The sequence below is a fragment of the Schistosoma haematobium genome, chromosome ZW (assembly GCF_000699445.3).
Source record: "Schistosoma haematobium chromosome ZW, whole genome shotgun sequence".
NCBI classification, from domain to species: domain Eukaryota; kingdom Metazoa; phylum Platyhelminthes; class Trematoda; order Strigeidida; family Schistosomatidae; genus Schistosoma; species Schistosoma haematobium.
Window position 1 is genome coordinate 3,039,422 of NC_067195.1, and position 26,539 is coordinate 3,065,960.

General features: G+C 34.2%; 1 protein-coding gene across 1 annotated transcript in view; it reads right to left on the bottom strand.

Moving 5' to 3' along the window:
* Positions 1 to 215: 215 nt before the first annotated feature.
* The window catches only part of ZSWIM5 (Zinc finger SWIM domain-containing protein 5), a 56,091-nt gene continuing 29,767 nt past the window's right edge, over positions 216 to 26,539 (bottom strand). Inside the window, exons 9-15 of the mRNA XM_051208568.1 lie at positions 22,212 to 22,762; positions 19,897 to 20,941; positions 15,815 to 16,618; positions 6,618 to 6,851; positions 5,449 to 5,752; positions 3,105 to 3,496; positions 216 to 484 (exon numbers count right to left, since the gene is read on the bottom strand). Of these exons, the coding sequence (XP_051070152.1) occupies positions 3,141 to 3,496; positions 5,449 to 5,752; positions 6,618 to 6,851; positions 15,815 to 16,618; positions 19,897 to 20,941; positions 22,212 to 22,762 (3,294 nt within the window). The 3' untranslated portion in view covers positions 216 to 484; positions 3,105 to 3,140. The remainder of the gene's footprint in view (positions 485 to 3,104; positions 3,497 to 5,448; positions 5,753 to 6,617; positions 6,852 to 15,814; positions 16,619 to 19,896; positions 20,942 to 22,211; positions 22,763 to 26,539) is intronic.

Here is a 26,539-nt window from a genome sequence, read left to right on the forward strand (position 1 = left end):
GTGAAGCTGTATGATACAAGATCGAATCCGCCAGGGAGCACCAGTTCCCTCAAGAATACAGGTACACTTTGCTGACAAGTGTCAAGTAGTACGAAACCCGGATTCAGGGTTTCCTGTCGACTACCTCCAACCACCATCTAATAACCGCTTATATTATGTAACTAAAAAATGTCATTAGAACTGTATAAGACAAAAACAAAACAAAAAAGACGTAATCTTTTCAGAATCCACAAATTATGCATGGATATATATATATTTATATATTCATAGGTTTATTTATGTATATTTCTGATTCTTTAATACAAATTCGAGGCAAATTGGGAGTTGTATAGTATAAATAAATATATAACATGTCAGTCAGTGTTACATTTGATCAGTGATAGTAGTAGTAGTAGTAGTGACAGTAGTGTATTACAAATTGTATTGCGATCAATAATCAATTGATCCTCTTCATCATTATATGTGTGTATAGACAAAAGTAGATCTAAAAAAATGAAAGGAAATATATATATATATATATATATATATTTGACAAACATTGTATAAATATATCGCCATATAATGGAAGGATATAATTGATAGAGGGTGGTGTGTTTAGTGAGTAGTACATGTGGAATTGTTTGTTTGTTTTTTTCTCCCCACATTTTTCCATCGAGTTATCGTTTTTGTTTCGATGGCTCAATGATAAAATATGGGATACAGTAAAAAAAAAAATTTTTTTTTAATGTACAGTCAGATTAGTCGACTATTCCAAGAGATCTGGTGGTCGATCTGCAAGCTGTACAACATTAATAAATAATACATTCCTTACTATTACCGTTTTTATCATCATAATCAAAACTAATTCCATCATCAAAATTAAGTGTACACACATATTTCTACAATGATATTCAAGGCATCTGTTTCTTATCCCCCTTAACATTCGTTATTAGATTAGATGAACTTTTAAAACTTTCAGTATGATAATACTTTTAATTATCAAATCTCATTTAATAAGATTATTGTTTGTTTAAATCACGTGTAATGCAATTTACACTAGAGTATATCACAGTATGGGAATATGCCTTGGAAATATATATCTATAAGTTGATTAAAATCTAAGGTTATGAATATTCATCGACTAAGATGGTTGGGTCACGTGTTACGTATGCCTGAACACCGATTACCACGACGTGCAATGCTAACCGGTGTTGGTGATGGTTGGAAGAAAGTTAGGGGCGGCCAAACCAAAACGTGGCATCAGTCCACAAAGTCACTGACTTCTAGTCTTAGCCAGGTTGGTAGATGCAGACTGCTTGGTTGTGGTCCGCGTGACTATCGTAACCAATGGTTGGAGACTCTTGGTGACATGGCTCAGAATCGATCACAATGGTGTCGATGTGTACACTCTCTGTCTTTCCTTAAACTAAGAGATTAAGATCGCTTCATATATTTCTTTCTACGAACTAATTCTTTCTTCCTGTACTATATCCTTATATGCAATCTTTCTTTTATATATTACCACCTCTGAATTAACTACTTTTACGAATTCGGTGTTCATCTTGTTGTGTTAATGAGGTATGGCAACTTTGACCGATGCATATATGTGCCTGATCCTACGTTGTAGCTGACTGACTTCTAAGAAAGAATGTGTTAAATGGATACATCTAGAGTATACCTTGAGGCTTCACATGAAGTGAAAACAAATGTTAGTTTTTTTTTGTCAAATGAATTTTTAGCTTGGAATCTTCACATCGTTCGACGTATCACTGCCAGTCATATGATATTTAAAAGAACACAAATATTCATTTGGTCTGCATTGAATCAGTATGTCCCGACCGTTGTTGCTACCTTGAAGTGGTGATCGGGCTTGCCTATCGTGATGAAGCAACCGAGCTATACTGGCTGGAACAACCGTTCCTCAAGGTCCTACCATGTCAGACAGATCGGTTGAAGAGCGGTAAGACAAAGCAACAAGTCTAAGTTCCGAAGGTGAAGTCGTACTGCTGACTGTACAGAGGTGTGACAGCAGTAAGGTGTTTCTTTCAGACAACCAGAAGGACAGCGATGCTGCCTTCCCACAAGGAGGAGTGGGGTTCGAAAAGGTCGACCCTAAAAATGCACACCTCGCCTTATCCCACGGATATCTTCGGCGGTAAGATCTCAACAAGTACGGAGCTAACACAAAAATTACCCACAAAATGTTCATGTCTGACCGACCTCAAGCAGTTGTCCCTAGGGCACTGCGGTCACGCTCTCCGGTCATTAAAACCACCTCTAATCTAATTTCCTTTTCAGTTACCTCCAGAACAAGAATCAGTATGTTCGGCAGTGATGATTCTCACAATTTTCCATGTTATCAGTGAGTGTTTTTCCACAGAAAAAAGGACATTCAAACACTTACGGCGTTGAATAACTAAACAAATTAATTTCGAAATATATCTCATGTAAAGTTGATCAATGAATATGATAAGGAGTATGGGATAACAGGGAAAAGAATCTTTAATAGTACATTATTGTTGATAAATATTTGAATAGTCAATTTTCCTTAAAGTATCACGCACGTCTAACCACAATTCACTTCGTTGATTTATTGGTCGATTGAAAGGTAGTCCAGCATGGTACAGACAATCCACCTAGTGGAGTTTGGAAACACTGATTCCAAACCAATGGTGCACATGGGTTCCAAGATCCTGAGGATAGAAGTGACGTATGAACCTATTGTTGGTCATCAGCTACCATGGGAAATGGATCTCCTAACGTTGCTCCATTGCCTTGACGATTAGACCTCTACATCAAAGGTTCAGAGAGTGAGTTCCCAAGAAAACCACCCGCTACAGTTTCAGTACCCGAGGAGTATCCCAGCCCTCAAAGAATTCGGATGATGGAGCGTAGTGCATATATATTTAGTGCCTCCTTGTACCAATGTTTATGTAAATAAGCCAGCACAAAAACCTTGTTCTAGAGGTTTAGTGCTAGCTGACCCTCGTTAACAAAGTAATTGATGCTTTCTATGAGATTTGAACACTGTCACTGAGTCGTTTCAGTTTAAAATGTTAACTAGAATATACATTTTCAAAAGTAGGCATCCCTAACAATTAATAACAAACAGGATAGACACTTACTAGATTTTATTTATATATACGGTTTTCAATAACTCATCAGCCGAAACGTTCAGACAATAATGAGACCAATTTTCGTTTTCCTCGATAAGTTTGTCTTAAACATTCAACCAAACTACGAAATTGTAATGGTCCATCTGGTCGAAGTAAATGAAATGTGTCTCTGGCTCGGGTTAAAAAATCAACAAATTCTGCATACTGACGTGGGCTAATATTTGCTAATCGCATATGTGTAGCCATAACAAATCCATTAATAGCTGCATCTAATAATCCTTTCAATGGTGGTCGATCTAAACTAAGCATTTTACCCGTACACCCCGATACACCGGTACCATTATTATTGTTAATATAATGTGGTGTTGGATTGCAAAAGTGTGTTGCACACGAATTCCCACCTGAAAAAAAATGTAAACGTGTACAGAATGAAATGAGCTAACTAATACTAATATCACTGGTTGAAATCATGAGTCAATTGAAGCTAGACAACCATGGAATACCTGGACGGCCGTCTCGTCCTAGTATGGGACTCCCCAGCAGTGCGCATCCACGATCCAGCCCCCCGCGAGATTCGAACCCAGGACCTATCAGTCTCGCGCCGGGCGCTTAACTAATATGATTACGTTTAAACAAACTTACTACTTGTTAGTAGTTAGTACAAAATGAAATGATCAAATTTGGGAGAATAAAACTCTCTTAGTGCTCGTGGAAGTCTGTAAACAGAAACACCCAAACATTCGATATCTCCTAAGAATATTCACTATTTACTCTATTATGTAACTGACGAAGTCAACACTATTCGGTTACAGTAGGTATCTTAAATATAAATATAACTTGACAAATTATAGATTATTGTAGATCAATTTGAAATGGCTTAGATCATCCCGTTCCAAATGGAATTTGATCAGTCTTGGTTGCTGCATGATTATCCTGCACAAATTGCCCCTATATACCCATTATGACAAAACTTGATATAGAATTGACAGAATGTGGCGTTCCGTCCGACTTGGTACTCGTCAGTTATAATTCTTGAACGTAGTTACTAATTCAAACCTTTGTATATAGTCTGTTAATGGTAACTGGTTGCTGAAATCGAAGTCGATGAGCGAGAGGGAGCGTTCAAACCGATTTTACCCACTACTTACTTCGATTTATTGCAGCCTATAACAAATGATGCCTATTATAAAATCAAATACATGATTATCTACAAACAATTTTTTGAAGTACTGTTCACAACACAACACTTGACAACTTCATAACTGGTTTATTATATAATATGAAATTCAATAATTTAACATTTGAAGTACTCGACTTTTAACTCTTTGGCTATAAAGTTTCAATTATGTCTCGTCTACTTTGGATTAGTTGCATAAAATAGTGTAGCTTTAAGCTAAGTACATGAATCTATATTTGATTACTGAATTACAGGAATTCAAAGCAGTCAATATTTAGCTATAAATTGAAAGGTATTAATCCTAACCTGTCATGGGATTTATTCAACCGGATAATAGTACTGTAGTGAACGAGAACACGGGGGTTGGGGTATAACCAAATACAAAACTACAGAATCTCATAGTAAAATCTGACAATCATACAGCAAATACTTCGTTTGTAAAATGTCAATCAATTGTCTTGGACCTCATTGATATACCAATCACTCCCGTTCACTTCTCATCGATTTTCTCAACCTTTTGTTAGGCATTTCGATTGGTGATATATACAAAATATATTTCGATATCAGTAGCACAGTATCACTCTATTAAACTGAACATACAAACCGTAGGCTTTATAGCCCTGGGCCCCCGAATGCCCTGGTATGGCCGAGAGTGGGGTGGGCCCACCCTCCCTCTCGAAATGCTCTCACATGGCCACACGTATATAGCCTCTGCCAGGGAAGCCCTAGTCACTGCCTTCTCGTGGCAGGGGTGATGTTTACGAAATTGAGAGGACGAAAAGCGAATTTCCGGCGCTTTAATCGGATTCCAAACCAATGGTGCACATGGGCTGGCTCCAGTATCCTGAAGGAACAAATGGCGTATGAACCAATCGTTGGTCACCGGCTACCATGGGACTGCATCTCCTCACGATGCTCCACTGCCTTGTGAATCAGACTTTTAGGTCGAAGGCTCGGGGTGTGGCCCCCTAAGAAAACCATCTGCTTCGGTCTGGGCACCCGGGCAGTATCCCAGCCCGCACACAAATCGAATGATTTATGTGGCGCATATCTACTTGGTGCCTCGTTGTACCAATGTTTATGTGTTTAAATAATATAATGGATCTAGATTTGATTAGTACATTAGATTAAATTACACATTATATAATAAAAAAATCAATTGCACGAACAACTTACGCCCAACTGATGGTATTGAATTAGTCATATTGTTATTCATCATAATTGATGATGATGATGATGATGATGAATCTACTCCATTTATATTACTATTGTTATTATTATTCATATTTAAATTACAATTTGTCGAATTCACATGGATTCCACATGGTATAGATCGACAACGATGTAGAATATCTGTCAATAAAGTTGGACAATGTATATTACGTATAACATGATTTAATATTTCTTGTAATGCTCCTGGACCAAGTCGATGCCCCAAAAGACATGCCCATAATACATCATTACCAACTGGATGACTTTCCTTTAAATATTGTAGATAAAATATGGATATATGTATGTATATGTGATGTTTAAAGAAGTATTAAAAGTAGGAAAATAATTGAATACGGTTAATTCTAGTCATTATTAACTCAACAAACTGTCGCATAATCAGTCAGTAACAACGTCGAACTTCGAACCTACGTACATCAGTTCGAGTTGACATACCACCAACATTCCCCTATTTGAAATCATTCATTTGTAATGAAATAACATAGAGGTGCATAGAAACCTTAATTCTCACATCCGTAATAAACTGTTAGGTCTTAGATATATGATAAATGCTCACTGACGATTTAACTATGAATACTGTAGACAATTAGATGAGGTAGCCATGAGGTCACTAACGGGCCCTCTACTGGCAGACATTTCTTTAAAACCTGGAAAATGGATAACTTTAAACACAATAAGTCATGTAACACTGTCGCTGTATAGATGATACTTCCATAGTATTAGAAAAATAACATGAAAAGGATAATTTACACTAGAGGAAAAACAGAATAATAGTATATCGTTTCTAGATGTCAGTGACCATGAGTGTTGTTAGAAGTATGAAGGCAATTATCACCTCCCAGTTCTTCTGGAGGTACCTGAAAAGGAGATTGGGTTAGGGGTGGTCTTAGTGACCTGAGAGTGTGATCACAGAGCCCAAAGTACAACTGCTTAAGGTCCGTCACATACGACCCGGAGGATTCGTGGATGAACACTGTTGAGGAGTAACTTAGTAGGACGAAAAAACTGCCTAGTGATTCACTGTTTATCTAACGAAATTCAGCTCATGATATAAGCTGTAAAACAATAATTTCCAAGAAAAAAAAACATCCCATACTAACAATTTTATTTTTTACCTGAGTTGTTGACAAAACAAATAATCGTGTAGCATGTAATGCAAAAGGAAATGCTCTCCATGTCCAACCACAATTATCCATATAACGTGCTAATGAAAATAATTGAATTGGTCCAAGACCACCAGATTCAGCGGAATTTAATACAAGACGATAAATTGCATCAAAAGCAATTGGATCTTTCACTGATAAATTTAATGCAGGTAATGAACAATTAATTGGATCTTTAGCTGCAGCCTGAAAAACAAAAAAAAAAGAGAGAGAGAGAAAGAAAGAAAGAGAGAAAGAAAGAAAGAAAGTAATTATAATAAGAATATAGATATTTATTGAACAATTTGAAGAAATTATTAGTTCTACAGAATACCGTATTTTTACATGATTAATGAACTATTGTAAGGGGGCACCAAATATATATGTAGGTTCATATGCCATTTATTCCTTTTGGATCCTAGACCCTATATGTGCATCACATTGGTTTGAAATCAGGGTTTCCAAACTCCCAACCCCCTACAGAGATTCTCTCAATCTACCAACCTGTTTAAAGCGTTGGATATTCACTTTTTGTTCTCTCAGTTTCATAAACAACATCCATGCCACGAGAAAGTAATCAGTAAGAGTATTTGGAGAAAGAGAACTAACTCTTTGCATCTTCGGTCATAATAGTGAATTTATGGACATTTTTAAAAGACTTAACAATTAGAATTTAGGATTTAGCTCATTATAATACATTAAACTTTAATTGTAAAATTGTATACCCCATTATTTGTCATTTTAAACTTTAATCCTAAACTTATTAAACATTGTTATGGATGGTACATCACTGAATCACAATAATATAAGCTAATGTTTTATGTTTTTTAACGATTTAATAGTTTGTAAGTATTTCATGATGTGATCTCTCTCTTTCTCTCCCTCTCTCTTTGTTACAATTGAGATAGTCAATAGGTTAGTTGAAGATTATTTTTTCTCATGACCTTAAATATACTTCCTTGATCTTGATTAATTTGACATAATCTTGTTAAGCTTAACGGTAGATTCTTTTTAGTGTGTTTGTGTATGTGGGGGTGGGGTGAGGGAAAGAATACAACACAGTTCAACAACAACAACAACAACAACAACAAGAAAGGTCTCTGGAAAGCGATAAAAAAAACTCTCAATATTAATGAGACATAAGTAATAATCTAACTAATCTGATGGGAAACAAATAGCATGTAAACCTCTTTAATGAGTTTATTATTTATTTAAACACATAATTATTGGTACAAGAGGGCACCAAATAGATATGCGCCACACAAATCTCATTCGATATGTGTGAGGGCTGTGATACTGCCTGGGTGCCCAGACCGAAGCAAGTGGTTTTCTTAGGGGGCCACACCCCGAGCCTTTGACCTGAAGGTCTGACCCACACGGCAGTGTAGCATCGTGAGGAGATGCAGTTCTATGGTAGCCGGTGGCCAACAATTGGTTCATACGCCATTTGTTCCTTCAGGATACTGGAGCCAGCCCATGTGCACCATTGGTTTGGAATCCGATTAAAGCGCCGGAAATTCGCTTTTCGTCCTCCCAATTTCGTAAACATCACCCCCGCCACTAGAAGGCGATGTGTAGGACTTCCCTGGCAGAAGCTGTATACGCGTGGCCATGTGAGAGCATTTCGAGAGGGAGGGTGGGCCTACCCCATTCTCGGCCATACCAGGGCAGTTGGGGGCTCTTTACTGAGTAATTGAACAGTACAATTTATTTACATATAGAAATAATGTCACCCAGGAAATATACAACATACGTCATTATAAAGAATAATGACAATATTGTGAACATTGTTTTGCTTTCTTTTCTTTTTTAACAAGGAAAGTATCTCAACTCATTACATAAACAATAAAATATACAGGAGAAAATACGTGATTTAAATAGAATCTAAATAAGTAAGTTAAGATTAATAGGAACGCTTTTCATCAATGTTCACTAACAGTATTGATTATCTCTTTTCGTTTTACTTATCGGATGGATATTACAAGTATTTGATCACCTGCGCTACAATAGACACGTACAATGCAAGCAATCATAGATGATTGCAATTGTCTAAAATAAAATCTATGATGGAAATTATATTCAAATATCCCAAAACCCATCCACTAAATAGTTGAATTTCCTGGTTACACTAAACCTGGTAAACATTGAAAACATTGAGGATAACTTCAGTCATCAAATGCAAACAGCTTCAAAATAATCTTGCATTATTTATAAGATACCCCCCCCATAGATACAAACATACATAAAAAGAAAAAAAACCTACAATCGCTTTATTTAAAAAAAAAACACACCTCATTTAAGTGAAACAAAATGAGGAGAAGGGAAACACAAGAACCTTCCACGCATTACATAAAAGGTGTATGGAAAGAGAGTATAATGAACTAATCCTCATTTCAGATTTTTCTAATTCCATAATTATCCATCATGTATATCAGTAGTTTATACTGCTCATTCTGTTAGGTACTATATATTTAAAATAAGCATACATATTGTTTTTTTCTCTCGCAACAATGGTAGTTAGTTAAGTATAGTAACCGGATAATGATACATAATTATTATTTAAGTGCAAATTATGAACACACATACACATACATACACACTTTTGTGTGCGTGTGTGCGTACGTGTGTGTATGGTAAATAGATATGTTTGCACAGCATGGAAATAAAAGAAAGGGGGTAATTATTTCATAGAAAAGTATAGATTGAGAGAACTTTTTTTCAAAAAAAAAAAAGAAAACCAACATAACAATAGCTTCCCATTTCATTAAATGATTGATACACAAGGTCATTTCTTTGTTTCAAACATCACTACACACGAAAAACAATACAGAACAGAACAGAACAGAACAGAACAGAACATAATGATATTATGAATAGGGACAGATGAATATAGAGATTTGTTTGTTTGCTTCCTTTTTATAACTTAGTTGGTGTTTGTGTGTAGAATTTCTATGTACAAACATAATTAATAACCCGATGAATCATCATCATCATGATTAACAACAACAACAACAACAGCAACATTATTCATTCATTCATTAAAGTACATAGATTGTTCAATCGATCAATCAATTTTAAGGTTTCTTTCTATATTGGAAGTATAAACAAAGTTTCCATTAATTCTATGTTTATAACTTAGAGGTATTGTTTGATGAATGATTAATAATAATAATGATAATAATAATAATATACATCTATGGGTGTGTGTGTGTGTGCAAGTGGAAATGACTCTGTCTATCAGAGAGTAATAATACAAACTAGAATTACAATTAACTTAGTTATAAACCATTAGAGATGGGACTATATTAATAAATATTATGACAAATTTATATGGATCAACACAATAAGAAGAAATCAATATGATCAATAGTAAGAAAAAGATGTCAAGACTATTGATTATTTGAAGAAGAAGAAGAAGAAGAAAATAGAAAGGAAACACAAGATAGTTGGGTTTTAAAAACAAAAAGAATAAATGATGAATGAAAACTACAGGACATTGAAATAAATTTTGTGCCAGAAGGGGTCTTGTGGAGATTTTAGAAATTTCACGGATTGAAATCATAAGTTAACTGAAGCTAGACCACCATGGAAAACCTGGAAGCCCTGGACAGCCGTTTCGTCCCAATATGGGACTCCTCAACAGTGCGCATCCGACTATGTTGATGTCTAACTTCAACCAATCCACGAAGTTGCGCCACTGTACACCATTGTCTTCAGTGAGGTGATATCTCACACTAGACCTGGTTGAACTCCACTGGTCTAGTTGGTTAAGAGCCTGGCGCGAGACTGATAGGTCCTAGGTTCGAGATCGTGGATGCGCGCCGCTGATGAGTCCCATACTGGGACGAAACAGCCATCCAGTGCTTCCAGATTTTCCATGGTGGTCTAGCTTCAATTGACTAATGATTTAAATCAGATAAATTTTGTACTTTAGTAACCAAGGTCATGACTAGACATTATTTCAAATATTTTCTACTAAAAATCAAGAACTAGAACTAAGATGTTTCATTTTAGTATTTTAGGAGTAGTCAGCAGTGTGAATTCATGATCTCACTGATGATTAAACCCAGTTCTGATAATAAGTACTTAATCCTTACACTGTTGAATCAGTTTCTAAAATGATTTGAATTGTTTAACTTTAGTTAATTTGTAATAGCTCACAACTATCTTCCGCTGTGTTTAATGTGTAACTGGCTGATTTCCAACATGGATGAACTTGAATGGTTATAGTTTCACAGACTCTAGGAATAAACGTTCACAATTAGTCACTGGTGTCCAAATCATTATGATTAGCAATAAGCATCCATAACCACACTAGGATAAAACACTTATCTAGTACTTTCTGATTTTCAATGATTTTCTAACTAATGTCAATAATCCATTAGGTGAAGTATGAAATTCAACAACTTTAGCAAATCTTAATGTTACATAGACCGACTGCCTCGACGTGCGATGTTCAGTGGTATAGAAGTAGATTGGAAGAAATATAGGGGCGGCCAAACCAAAACATGGCACAAGTCCATGAAGTCACTGACAAGTGGACTGAATCATGTTGGTAGGTGTAGACTACCTGGTTGGGGACCGTGAGATGATAGCAACCGATAGTTAGAGACCCTAAATGACATGGCTCATACACTTTATGTGTTCTCCCAAAATTTAATCTCCTGATTCCTCCTTGTCTCTTTTTTCTCTTTCCAAATTCATTTCACTGGATTATACTCTTTAAATAACATCTCCAAACCCTAATCTTCCCGATTACTGTTTATACTTTTACTACCTCTACCACTATGGGATTTGAATGGACAACTGCATTTCTGTTGTCATGTGGTATGTCAACTCGAACTGATGTACGTAGGTACGAAGTTCCACGTTGTTACTGACTGACTGAATTCCAAAAAAAATTCAAACACATTCGAAAATTATTCCATGAAAATGTCAATGAATGGTTCATCGAAGAGTATTACAAATTTATATGATCCAACTACTTTTTCTACTTCTTTTTAGTTCTAAATCCTCTCTTAAACTAACTAAGCAATGATAATGTACTCATAAAACTAACACACAATCGTTAGTAATATTAACCTCTTTGTTATTCTCCTTTGGGAGAAAGATAAAAAAAATCAACATTAAAATTTATGTATTAAAAACATATTGTGTGATTTAAACAATTAATAAGACTATAATTTATGGACGACCTTTGAGCGACACAGAAGTGACCTTGAGAGTGTTTACCTACTTACTAGGGCTAACTAAATGTGCGTTGTGAAGCAGTTTGAAGAATAACGATTATGATTCAGAGTTGATGGTTAGGATTAGGAATTAGATTTATGGTTTTTCATTATGAACTGACATCAACTAAAATGCCAGAACATTATTTGGCCAAATGGATGAGTGAATTTTGCGCCATGATAAAACACCTGTTGTCCTAAATCTGATTGGTTCGTCCCATAAATTATAGTTTCGTCATAATTTAATCTTTATTATTTACTTATTCGCCCACAAACGCCCTGGAGAATTTCAGCTCTTCCATTTGAAATACTCACACATGTTCACGCGTATACAGTCACTGATCAGGGAAATCCTACTCACTGTCTTCTCATGGTAGGGGTGTTGTTTACGAAATTCAGAGGACGAAAAGTGAGTTTCAGATGCATTAACCGTGTTAATGAATATAGCGTATACACCTATTGTTGGTCACCGGCTACTATGGAAATTAAACCTATACGTAAAATTGCTCGGGGAGTGGACCTTTAAGAGAACCACCTACTTCAGAGTTTGGGCACCTGGACAGTACCCCAACCATCATATAAATTGAATGATGAAGTATGGTGCATATCTCGATCTGGTGCTCCCCCTTGTGGTAATATTCATGTGTTTAAATAAATAAAATACATATTCTTATTACTCATCATATTACATTATGATATACTTGATCAGAGATAATAACAGATGATAATGTGATAAAACTTATTATCATTATTATTCAAGGTTAGAGAATAAATGGACCAATGAAATTTAAATGGAATGAGTGGGAGTGACAAGTCTAGTTACATATATAGTTTATATTGAATAAGATTGTGCTGTAGTATCCATGTGACAGTAGTATAATGTTATGTAAGTATATATATATATATATATATATATATATATATATATATATATATATATATATATATATATATAGGAGAAATAAATGAACTCTCGTGATGAAGTTACCTCCGGCAATCATTATAAATTGTATTCTTTATTAGTTGTAGTACAATTAATTCATTTTATACAATATCTCTTTCTTAACAATTTAGAAATATTTTCTAGTTTGAGTTAATATCAGTAAGAAAGAAAAGAGATAGTGGAGAAGATTTGTAGCTCAGGTGGATGATTTTGATGGAGTTTCGTTCTCTGAGCTGGATGATTTGGTCGTGAAGCTTTCATCGTTCCTCTGAACGACATCATCAGCACAAACTTCTGATAGAAGTGTGAAGTGTTCGAATTTCTCTGTCGAGGTGTACAGAACAAGCTGTGGAACGCATATGGAGAAATTTGAACACCTCTATCTGAAGTTAGTGCTGATGATGTCGTTCAGAAGAACGATGAAAGGCTCCACGACCAAACCATCCAGCTCAGAGAACAAAACTCCATCAAAAAAAGAAAGAAAAGAATTGAAGAAGAACAACTGATGTGTAGTTAGTTGATCTTTACTAATTCATTCTGAATAATGCACCAACGGAAACGATGAGTTGTGAATTAGAATATAAATACCCTAGATTGATATTTATTCAAAATAAAACTAAAAGACTAAATGTTGAAAGGTTCCAAAATGAGTTCTAAATATCACGAAATAAACTTAGAATAATGAATTAATAACCTTCAAGGATGATGTTTTCTATTAGATAAAACCATCAGACTCAAATGCAAAGGAGCTTCGGTTTCCGGCTAAATATATCTGCCCAACATTGAAAATCGGGTAAGGAAAAACTGAGGCTGTCGCAATGTGTTCTTAATAGGTTTATGGGGGGATTCTGACGCGAGTGGTCAAGGTCATAGTCATGCCATTGGTTTTTATATTGTTATTATTAACGGCTGGAAGGCAACAAAAAGACCGCAGTTGTTCTGATTTCATCTTTACTCAGTGACAGATTTAGTGAATAAGCTAAGGACAATTGCCACTAATTGGTACAGTGTTCCCTGGCATTACAATGACTATTGACTATAGATCGATCGATAGCTTTCATGGCAAAGAACTACAGTAACCTACTGAAAGGTCCTAGATTCAAATACTATTATTGAAATCATAGCTTGTAATCTACTGTGATCTATGATTGGTTACTTTGAATGATGTTCTATCCAAGTTTATCTTTTTAGCTAAGCCTTTAATAGTTCTAATCGGTTCAGAATATAGAAATGACAACGATTTTGATAAATTGCATAGACTTCTGAAACACCTTAGATGAAAATGTGTTAATGTTTGGGTTGAGTTCTTCAGATAACTGCAAAATGTTACATTAGGACACTTTAAAGTTAATGCCAAGTTTAACTACAGACAGTAATGAAATAAGGAATGTTGACTCATTGAATTATCTTGAAAGTATCAACAGTTCAAGCGGACAAAATCTCAACACGTACAAAAAAAATTAAGGTATGATACTTTTTTTTAACAAAAATTCACACCGTCTATATTACAAATGAGATATATGTCTGCTTAATAAGATGTGAGCATACTATTACTCCGTATTAGATAACGTTATGTATTATACTTTTTTTTTACACATTACCACATTTATTCCATAAAAGAAGAAAATATCTATACGTGAAACTACTAATACTACTATTGTCGGTCAGTCAGTTAGTCAGCTACAACGTAGGACCAGGCACATATATGCATCGGTCCAAGTTGCCATACCTCATTAACACAACAAGATGAACACTGGATTCATAAAAGTAGATATGCAAAATGAAATAAACTATATTAGTTGTGTTATGATGGAATCTTTCTTTTTATATTTAAGAAACTTTTTAAAACAATCCAAATCCTTAATGGATATGACCTCATAAAGCATTACAAAGAAGATAAGAATGTAGTGAAAATAAAAATTAAAAAAAAAATAATGATAATTACATAGTAACTATAGATCCTAAGGACTAATAATTCACTCACTAAAGGTTTTTATATAAATATACACTAAAGTTATATAAGAAGATCTACCAAGAGTGCTAGGAGTTACAACATTATGTGCACCAAGAAAAGTGATATTACTTGACTGGTTATAAATTGAAATAGAGCGAAGTAGGAATTCTACTGAATGAGATACTCTAACTACTAAAATATCACTACATACACTTAAAAAAATCATTAGCCTCATCTATTTTGGGACTTGTCAGTTGATTGGAGAATACAATACATGTTGGTACATTTATTGTGATAAGATGAATTGAACTAGTAGAAGAATGGGAAAACGGCGAGAGGATAAGGAGTTAAGTGACATAAAATAAAATGTAAAGTGGCGGTGTACAATGAATTTTCCAGTGATAAATGTTGTAAGAGTTAGAGAAAATCGAAAACGAAATAGAATGTACGAGTCATATATCAAAAAAATAGGCAACTCCTATGAGATTTTACAATAGTTCCATAAGAATGATATATGTATGTTTGTGTCAAAACAACAAACAAGATGTTACATATTGTGCTGGTTTCGAACATTAAATTCATCTCGATTGATTGAAGGATCGATACGATAAAAATTACATTAGGGACTGATCTACTTATTACCAATTGTTTAAGTAAACAGATTTAAAGCAACTATAGCAGTTCCAGTAGATGTTATGATATTCTCAGATTTGAATGGGGTTCGAGTCTGAAATCCGATGTTTGAAAATCAAGTAATCTAACTACTACTTTATGTATATAAACCAATGAGTGTCTGAACTTAGTGGGCATGTGGATAACGGGATGGTCATCAGAGAGAACAATACTGGGTTCAAGTCCCGGAGTAAACATCAACTCTGGTTTGGAAAGTGCATCCAGTCGATGAGTCCCGAATAGGACGAAAGCCATCTCTTAGATTCCACGGTTAGCTATCATATATCTCTGCTTAAACATACGAGATAAAGTTTCTATGTAATTTTAACTAAAAATTAACTATATTTATAGAAAGTTACTAAAATTAACTTACTTGCAATGCCATATGTCGTACAGCATTGGTAATTTGTTCACGTGATGCTTTTGAGTAAGGCACAGCAGTGTTAAGTAGTTGAGCCGCCATAATAATCGAATGACTATGACTTCTTGAAGTAAATGAAGTTGGACAAAATGAATACCATGTTGGGCATATTGAATAATTTGTATCAGGTGTAGGATTCATATTCATCATTAAACCACTACTGGCACAACCACCATTTAAAGAATCATCATCCCAATTAGAAAGACCGAAGAATAGTGAAGAATGATCAAAACACATTGGATTATCTATAGTAGACGGATTTGATTGATCAGTAGGACAAAGTTTATTGGTTGACAAAGATTTCGACATACGTGGAGTAACATTAGTTGGTGTGTTTACATCTAGTGTACCGACAGCTGTAAGTAAAGCTGGAGCAAGCCAACTAACAGCCTCTCTTGGATTTACATAAGATGACCAATGATAAATTAAGTATAAACAAGCAGGTGGACCAACATGTAAAGCAGTTGTAACTGCCCATGCTAACATTTCACGTCGACGCCAGTGTACTGATCGGCTAAGTGTACGTAGAACAACTATTAAAGCTAAATGAAATGCAGTACTAATAAGAAATATACGATCACGTGTATAAAATGATTCAATTGTTGGATTAGTTGCAGTCGGTAACAATAAACCAGGTGGAGGATTAGAATTTAACAAACAACCACATTCACTATAAGTAGATTCCAATAAATTGGTATTATTAGGTTTACGATTAACTGGTGATCTTAATTTCCAACCAACTGCTTCTGCAAATACCTAAAAAATACAAAATGAAACCAAGAAAAAAATTTTTTTTTAAATTGTTACTGGCCTTACGACAGATAAGAGAAAATAAACATTCCAAAAAGATAATAATAATGGTAATAAAATGTTTACAAAATAACTACAAAGATAAGCACATCAATTGAATTATCTTATATGGACGTTGTTTGTCCAATAAATACACAAACTTCTTTTTTTGTGTGATAAAAATGATAGATACCATCGGTTCTACTTTGCCGTACTCTTATCATATCCACATTTATATTGTTAGAAATATTTCTAGAAACAAATCCTGCTTCGGTTTGGGTACCTGGGCAGTATCACAGCCCTCACACATATCAAATGAGATCTGTGTGGCACATATGTATTTGGTGCCTCCTTGTACCAATATATGCATGTGTTAAAATAAATAAATAATAATAAAAGAAACAAACAGGCTTTTAGTTTCTAACTCATTCTAGATTTTATTAGAATATTTGTATACCAATATTTTGCTCCAACTGAATTTATCAACAAGGATTGGGATAGTGATTTATTCTAGGTTGGAAACTATACACACAAACAAAAGGCTGCACTCTTTCGCCAAATCGACAATTTTAGATCCTTGCTTCCTATTACATTTTGCTATCTTCATAGCCCTTTCTGAAACATTTGGTATATCAAAGGTGAGTTGTTTCGTTTAGTGAATTATCTTTACAAACAATCATCAAGCAGTCCATAGATTTTATTCACAAGTTTCATTAAATACTTAAGTATTCAAGTCCTAGTATTTATGAAACAGATAGCCCCTAAATGCCCTGGTACGGCCGAGAGTGGGGAGAGTCCGCTTTCCCTTTCAAAATGCTCTCAAATGGCCACGTGTACATAGCCTCTGCCAGAGAAGTCCTATTCTCACTACCTTCTCGTGACATTACTTTTGTTTAAGAAATTGAGAGGACGTAAAGCGAACGTCCGGCGCTTTAACCGAGTTGGTGAATATGGAGAGTCCACCTAGGGGAGTTGGAAAACCCTGATTCTAAACCAATGGTGCACATGGGTTCCAGTATCCTGAAGGAACAAATGGTGTGTGAACCAATCGCTGGTCACCGGCTTCCATAGGACTGTATCTCCTTACGATGCTCCACTGCCTTGTGGATTAGACTTTCAGGTCGAAGGCTCCGAGTGTGGTCCCTTAGGAAAACCACCTGCTTCGGTTTGGGCACCCGAGCAGTATCACAGCCCTCATACATATCAAATGAGATTTGTGTGGCACATATGTATTTGGTGCCTCCTTGTACCAATATCTATGTGTTAAAATAAATAAATGAAACAGATGACAATGTGCCGGAAAAAGTATTACTAACGAATGAATGTAAAGCTTATTTGCCAAGTGTACACATGTGCTTATTACACTGGTAATACTAACCACAGCTGCTTAGATTGTAAGAAGTGAAAGAAAAAAAACATTGAATAAGTGAACATTCAATACAGATAGAAAGTTAACTGTTCAAATTACCGAATAAACAGTGATATTAACAAAAAAGCACATATATCGTATACACAGAAATAAAATGAAACAATCCAATGAAAATCATTTTTCTGTTTATAACAGTTTAATGTACTAACGATTATTGAATAGGATACTTACACAAAACACATGAACGTATATGTGTAATTTTTATTTATTTATAGAAAATGACTGATAAAGGATTATAAGAAGAGATGCATTCATGATGCCTAGCAGTGGAATTCAGGAAACGGGTTATGTTCTATTTTGGGACTCGTTAGCTGAATTTACCTGCATCTCAGAGTTGACGTCCACTCCAGGACTTTGTCTTAAACATCAATGGGAAGATTCAAATCAGTCACTCAGCTACAACTTAGGACCAGGCACATATATGCATCGATCCAAGTTGCCATACCTCATTAGCACCAGAAGATGGGGAGATTCAAGCAATCAATACAAATATGAATTAAATAAAAGGTTATAGATATAATCTCTAAAACGATAATTTTATTCACAAATCAATCATGAGTTTGAATCATAATCATAGATCTAAATTCACTTGATATTATTTACTTGAATCTTCCGATTGATGTTTAGAACTGTAATTGATCAATCTCTCATTGGTATATGTGTATACTGTGCGTATTGCCTTAATTCACATGCATTATAAGCAAAGATGGATAGTGGCTAGCAGCTGACGAGTCCCAAATAGGACGAAACGCGTGTCAAACTGGATTCCACTTCTAGCGACTATCCATCTTTTCATATGATCATAGATCGTCATTTATTTTTTGACAAACTAATCTTAACAAACATACTGTTAACTTTTCGAAGAAAAAAACAATTAAATAATCATGTTTTACTAGTTGATTAAAGTTGTTATTATTAAAAACTGTTATTGATCTACACTTATTCATCAAGTTGGTGTGTACTTAATTATTTTATTAGCCACACTATAAATATGAGGGTTAGTGATACTACAAGCTGGTTACTTGAATAGAATTAGTAAACGAGGTGGAGTTCAATCCTAGAATTGAAAGTAATCAAAAGTTGGATGCCGTAAACTTTAGGCTACATTTCCACATTGGCAATAATCAGACAACTTTAGTAATATTATTAGTAGTGGTAGTAATGGATCTTCAAAAAAAAAAAAATCTGCATTACAATTCACTTAATAACAACGAAATGAATGTATAACTTATTTGTTGATATGTGAATGTGTGCAATGTCTTGTACTTTCCAATAGACAAATTGATACTATATAAAATTAACGATAGAACTGTGTATTTGGGAGATTACTTATGGAGATGATTTTAACAGACTTACACGAACGATTAGGATGTCAGGAAAGACAGTGTACTTACTTCACATCTTATTTCCCTTTATCAAAATATTCTCCTTTTTTTTGTACTAAGTGTTAATAAATCAGATCTACGATAACAGGTCTGAAATTTTGGTGCGAACTTCATTCACCCATCTGGCTAAATAGAGTTTTAGCATTGTATCTGATGTCAGTTCGTAATGAGAACCTTAAATCTAAGTCCTAACCCTAACCATCAACTGTAAATCATAATCCTTATTCCTTAAACTGCTTTATAAACCTCATTTAGCTCTAGTAACTAGGTAGACACTATCAAGGTCACTTCAGTTTCGCTCAAAGGTTGTCCATAAATTATAGTTTCACCGATTTTACTAGGCATATCAAATCGTATTATGTACACATGAAAGAGAATGATTTTCTGTGGAAAAATTAATATTAAACATGATAAAAATATCCACTATTTACCTGTTGAGAAATAGCTAATAAACTAACAGCTGAATGAATATTTTGATTACAAATTTGTACAATTTGATCTAATCGATGAATATGTGATTTTGAGACACGAATCAATGCAACAGCCAATCTAGTTTGACGTAATTTCAATGTTTCTAAGCATCGACGATATTGGGGATTTTGATTTGATGATAAATTATTATTATTATTATTATTATTCATATTATTGCCTACAATCAACTGACTATCATCGATTGTTGCGAATCGGTTATTACTATTGTTTAAAGTAGAATGAACAGGATTATTATTAGTAGGCATAGAAGTTGGTAGTCCAACTGTCGGCGATGATGTTGCTGTAACTGAAGATAACGGTGATGTGAACCAACGATTACTGTCAAGATTTTGTAAATTAAACATTGGATAAACAGGTGGGTTATTATTATTACTATTATTAAATTTCAAACAATTCTGTGTAGACATAGAGAATACAGATGGGAGCGGTGGTACAGATACATTCGGTATGGAAATCATACAACGATCATAATCCGGAACTGGTTGTTGTTGTTGTGACTGGTCCCATCGAAATGAATTATTATTATTACTATTACTATGTGGGTGTGAATATCTTTGATGATTGTCATAATTCGCATTCATATACATATTTCCAGTGAATTGTGACGATGAATCCATCATATTTCCAGTTATTATTGTTGTTCCCGTTGACGCTGTCGCCGTTGTTAATGAAGGGATACCAAACTCTTGATCACTAACTTCTGTATTTACAGCAAGAGCAGTTTCCACACTACCACTACCACCACCATTGCAAACTCTATTGTTAAGATTATTGTAATAATCCCAACAACCATGATGATTGTAATTCATACGTTGAGAATGCAAACAGCCTTGATTAATGCCGTTGGTGTTGGGATTATTATTATTATTATTAATATTATTATTATTATTTAATAATAGTTGTGGCGAACTGTTACTTCGTGTCAAATGAGTTCCCATCATACTCGAATTATCCATTAATGAATAATTTTCAAGAACAGAAAATCTAACAAACAAGAGGGGGAAATGGAGAGAAAATGTAGGAAACAAATTAAAATGGATACTGGTAACAATTTGAACTTAAACAATAATCTTTACTTTCAACGTTATTCGATCGTATGTATGGGAGAAATTTATGTTTAAAGGATACAAAAGTTGAAAATAAATTGATTGACAATGATTATCTAATCAATTAGTAGTCAGCTATAATCAATATAGGATCTGGAATAAGAAGTTCTTTAGTACAAGTTGTCATACCATAATAACACAATGAGATGAAGTCAATAGAGTTGAGTTTGAGGAACAAATATTATGAAACAATATTGTAGTTCAAGATGTAGTGATCTCTGCACCATTTTAATCGGTTCAAAGTCACATCACTAAACATCTTCAACTAATGCTCGAAAGTACCGACTGGAACCCAACTAAGTAATCACTATCTTAATTTGGCTGTCCCCAGGTTTCTGCTAATCTATTCATACTCCAGTCAATATTAAGTGACGAGGTAGGCAGTGGTTGCAGATATGTAACATATATCCCATCTAGATAGAATATTAACTCATAACTTACAATTATCACCTGTGTATTACACTGTATAACTAACTTATGAAGTAACATGGTTGATACCTTCATAACATTACATTTTTTTAAAAACTAAGAGTATTTCATGTAAGATGCACCTACACAAGCATACAAAACGGCGAACGGTATCTTAGTGAAAAGAAGCAATTAATTTCAGGTAAGAAACTAGTTTTGACTAGTTCAATCAACGTCATTTAATAGAATATCATTAACTCTCACAATAATAACAATAATAAATATTGAACTCATCACATCCAGTATTTTATAAGCCCCATATATCAGTACACGGGGAATTGGGGAGTTTGTAGAACTTTCATAGTTTAAATCAAAAGCTGATTTTAGTTAGACCACTGTTCAAAACCTGAGAAGACTGGATAGCCGTTTTGTCCTAGTATGAGACTTTTCAACAGTGTTCATCAATGACCCTGAACATGAGACCTAGAGTCTTGCGCGCGAGCGCTTACCTTTTAAACCATTAAGCCGGTATCCAACGGTATTAACAATTAACTTCAATTAAAGCATTGAACAATCTTTATCCATTGACTGCAGAGTTGTATACTAGAAAGAAACAACCGTCGTCCAGTGCTTCCACGTTTTCACAATGTTAATCTAACTAAGGTTAGTTAGTGATAAAATTCCACATACGTTTAATAATTACAGATATTATATTTGTCCAACATGTAATTAACACTTACCTCATTGCTCTTGTCACTAATGTAAATACCATATCATCAATACGAATTGAGGAAATATTATTATTATTATTATTGGTACTACTACTACTACAACTACTGTTACTACTACTTCCACCATTATTGTTATTATTAAACGAATTTGTCCAACATGTGTTGAATGAAACTAATTGATTGATTTTTTGTGTATCCAATAAATAATTTAATACAAATTCAGCGACAGAATGAACTGGATAAGTATCTGAATGGACAATTATACCAAGTGATGACCACCACCATAGATTCATCAATGCAGTGGAATGATAATCAAATTTATTTAATATACGTAATGATGATGATGATGATGATGATGACAAAGACGATGGGGATGTTGATGATGTTATGGGTGGGCCTAATAATTGGCAAAGAATTTCACACATTGTTAATGCAGTAGTCACATCTTTTGGTATTGTATTTAATAAAGTTAACAGACGTGTTTCTTGATGTTGACAAGCTAATAATCGACTAATTGATCCAACAAGACGACGTTGTTGAAACAAACTTAACAAACTGATCTGAAAAGAAGAAACATAGAAAAGATATACGATAATTCCATTCTACATTTTTCAGCAGGGGTTAAAAAAAATAATAGACTTTGACTCAAAAACAAAAATAACATTTGTTGTTTAGACTAAGAGATGCGTTACAATGAGATAATGATGTTATGAAAGAAACATTTCAATAAATATATACTTTTCTTTCAAGAAAGGAGAGAGAGGATAATTTCGACAACAATTCAGTTTTCTAGCATATGATATAATGGATAATGAAGATAATTAAAAGAAAAGGGGGAGAAATATTTCACATTTGAATATCAAAAAGAAAAAGACTTTTCAGTTAAAAAAAATCCCTATTTATTGCTAAGCATTTTTTCTTCTCCTTCTTTATCGTTCAAATTGTTTCAGTGAATCAATCAATGTTACACACGATCACATAGTTGTGATTAACCAACCTTCCAATATCAGTCGGTTATAATGGATACGATAGACTTATAATAAATGTAAGCATACAAAGGTTCCCAATATCACACATTTCATCTCATACATTAACACATACAAAAGGCAAAAGCATAAAGATGAAGAATATAAGAAGAAAGGAGATTGAATCAACTCCAATAGAAAATTGACTATTGACAAAATACATTGAATAACGAAGTAATTATTAAGTCATTGAAAATAGTGTTGAATCGTGTTACGCTTAAACATCTAGCTAATGCTAAACAAAGGAGTAGAAAAACACAAGAGTAAGAAGAACTTCCTTGTTACTATTGTTCGTTCAGTTAACAATGTTCAAATGTAAAACTACACTGATCTGATATTATTTGTTGCAGAATAAAAACATGATGAAAGCCAAAAAAAGCATTTGATTTTGAGTTTTTTTGTGTATGCATGTGCATATGTACATTTGCTAGTCAAATCCAGGATCATTCAATTTACATGATGACCTCACACTGATATTATCGACTAGTCATAATTGATTGATCACTGGGTGGCGATCAATCTCATGAGTGTCTAGTCCTTATTACACGAGATTGAATCCGCCAGGGAACACCAGTTCCCTCAAGATTACAGGTACACCTTGCTGACGAGTGCCAAGTAGCACGAAACCTGGGTCCAGGGTTTTACTGTCGACTACCTCCAACCACCATCTATAATTATCGACTAGTATTTTTTGTATAGAGAGACTTAAATAAATCTTATTGAAAATATCTTTTATACTTAATAATATAAAACATTTTCCCACACGATCAATGCATATTAAGTAGTAGGCTTTTTTCATTATTCAACAGCTTAACTGTCCATCACGATAAGACTATTATTTCATGCATATATATATATATATATATATATATATATATATATATATATATATATATATATATATATGCGTGTATGCTCGCTAATCCATAGGTTATGAATAGCTTTCAGGTCACTTCATTAAAAAAAATACAATGACCTCTGATTAAACTTATAATAATCATGAATATTATTATCACTAAATGTAAAGTAGAAAATCAACGAAGATAATAAAAAAAAAAATGAGAATTTCGGGAAACAGGATTTATAAATACTTAATCCTAAACTTATCTACTACACACACAAAAGAACAAACATGGGAACATGCTTTAATCAGGAATTTGATTGACATAGAATAACAGCGTAACCATAAATTAATTATACAGTTTGAAGAATGAAAATATCTATGCATTCAGTTTCTAGTAAATTTATGTATAAGAAAAAAAATATCACATTAAAACTTATTAGTAATTATATCTATCCATTGGGGTTTTCCCGCATGGGTTCGAATCCCATGCCCATCGCCACTGATATGTCTTGTCGTTTAATGCTACTTTTTATATCTGATCGTCGTTGTCGTTGTATTTTTGGGAGTTAGTAAATCTTCACTTATACCCGTCTTGTGTTCTTACTTTCATGTCGTGGGAATTGAAGAGGTCCCTCGTTTCGAATATAAATGATAAGCGTTTCTAACACTACAATTAGTGAGGACCAGATATAAAAAGTAATATTAAACGACAAGGCATATCACTATATCAATGAAATAGTATCAGAAGACTTTTAAAATTCATCAGAATAACAATAGAAACAACAGTAAGAAAATAAGAAGACACAAATTCTCTCTACAGCAACAACAATATTTTTTTATGCATGAGAGAGATATGAAATACTTTGATGTGTGTAAATGTGAATGTACTTCAGTGTAAAACTATTATTTAGTTATTGTTTTTCCTAAAATAAAAATAAATAGGTCAATTGTCTGAACATTATTTTTCTATTATCAGGTTATTAATTTTCAAAAGACATTGGTACAAGTAGCCAGATAACCAGTTAGTACGCATGCACACATATATACGTGAACGGACGGATGCAGTAACAATAAATGTGGTATAATGCACCGTCCATCACTAAGTTTGGACAATAATAATAGTAATCATGTTAACGCTGAACAGATTGAAGAAATTGAAATTAGTCAGGGTTGATTTCCTACGGACAAACATTGACCGCTACCACCACTATCATATAATACATCAAATACAATATACTGTGGTATCATGTCATTATAGCTACAATGCATCTTGTTCGATAGAATTTGATTAACAACCAAAAGGTTGATAGATTAGTGTCACTATTGGAAAACAGTATAAGAAATAAGTTTTCTTTAGTCAAAGTCCATAGATGATAGTGATTAGGATAAACAAAACTAATGATTATTTAATACGTTTACTCCCATAAGCCTAACATTTTATCATTAGGCATGAATAAGGATTTTTTAAATAGAATATTATAAATATACTTTGGTATATATTGATATTTGAGACTGAGATATGAATTTTGTCAGGAAATATGTATATTGCAATAGTAATATTTGGTTGTATCTTCCAAACGAATGGGAAATGTACAGGTGTACAGGACCAAACTATTCAGTTCAAACAACAAAACTCCATCAAAATCATGGGATACAATGGACAGCTAGAATGTAGCTGGACAATCTAGACTTGGCAGATAATTTGGCTCTTTTATCGCACACGCAACAATAAATGCAAGGTAGTGGGAACAGTGTAGTAGCGACCTCAGCAGCAGTAGGACTCAACATACATAAAGGGAAAAGAAAGATTCTCTTAAACAACACAACATTCACCAATCGAATCACACTTGACGGAGAAGCTTTGGAGGATGTAAAAACCTTTACATATTTAGGCAGCATCATTGATGAACACGGTAGATCTGATGCAGATGTAAACGCGTAGATCAGCAAAGCAAGAGCAACATATCTATAACTAAAGAACATCTGGAACTCAAAACAACTGTCTTTTAACCAATACCAAGGTCAGAATTTTCAGTACAGATGTCAAGACAGTTCTACTGTATGGGGCGGAAACCTGGAGAACTACGAAACCCATCATCCAGAACATAAAAGTGTTTATTAAGAATTGTCTACGCAAAATACTTCGGATCCGTTGGCCAGACACGATCAGCAATAACCTACTATGGGAGAGAACAAACCAGATCCCAGTGGACGAAAAATCAGGAAGAAGCGCTGAAAGTGGATAGGACACACATTGAGAAATGCACTCAACTGTGTCACAAGGCAAGCCCTCACATGGAATCCTGATGGCCAAAGGAAAAGAGAAAGACCGCAGAACACATTACACCGGGAAATGGAGACAGACATGAGAAGAATGAATAACAATTGAATAGAACTAGAAAAGAAGGCCCAGTAGAGAGTGGTTTGGAGAATGCTGATCGACGGTCTATGCTCCATTGGGAATAACA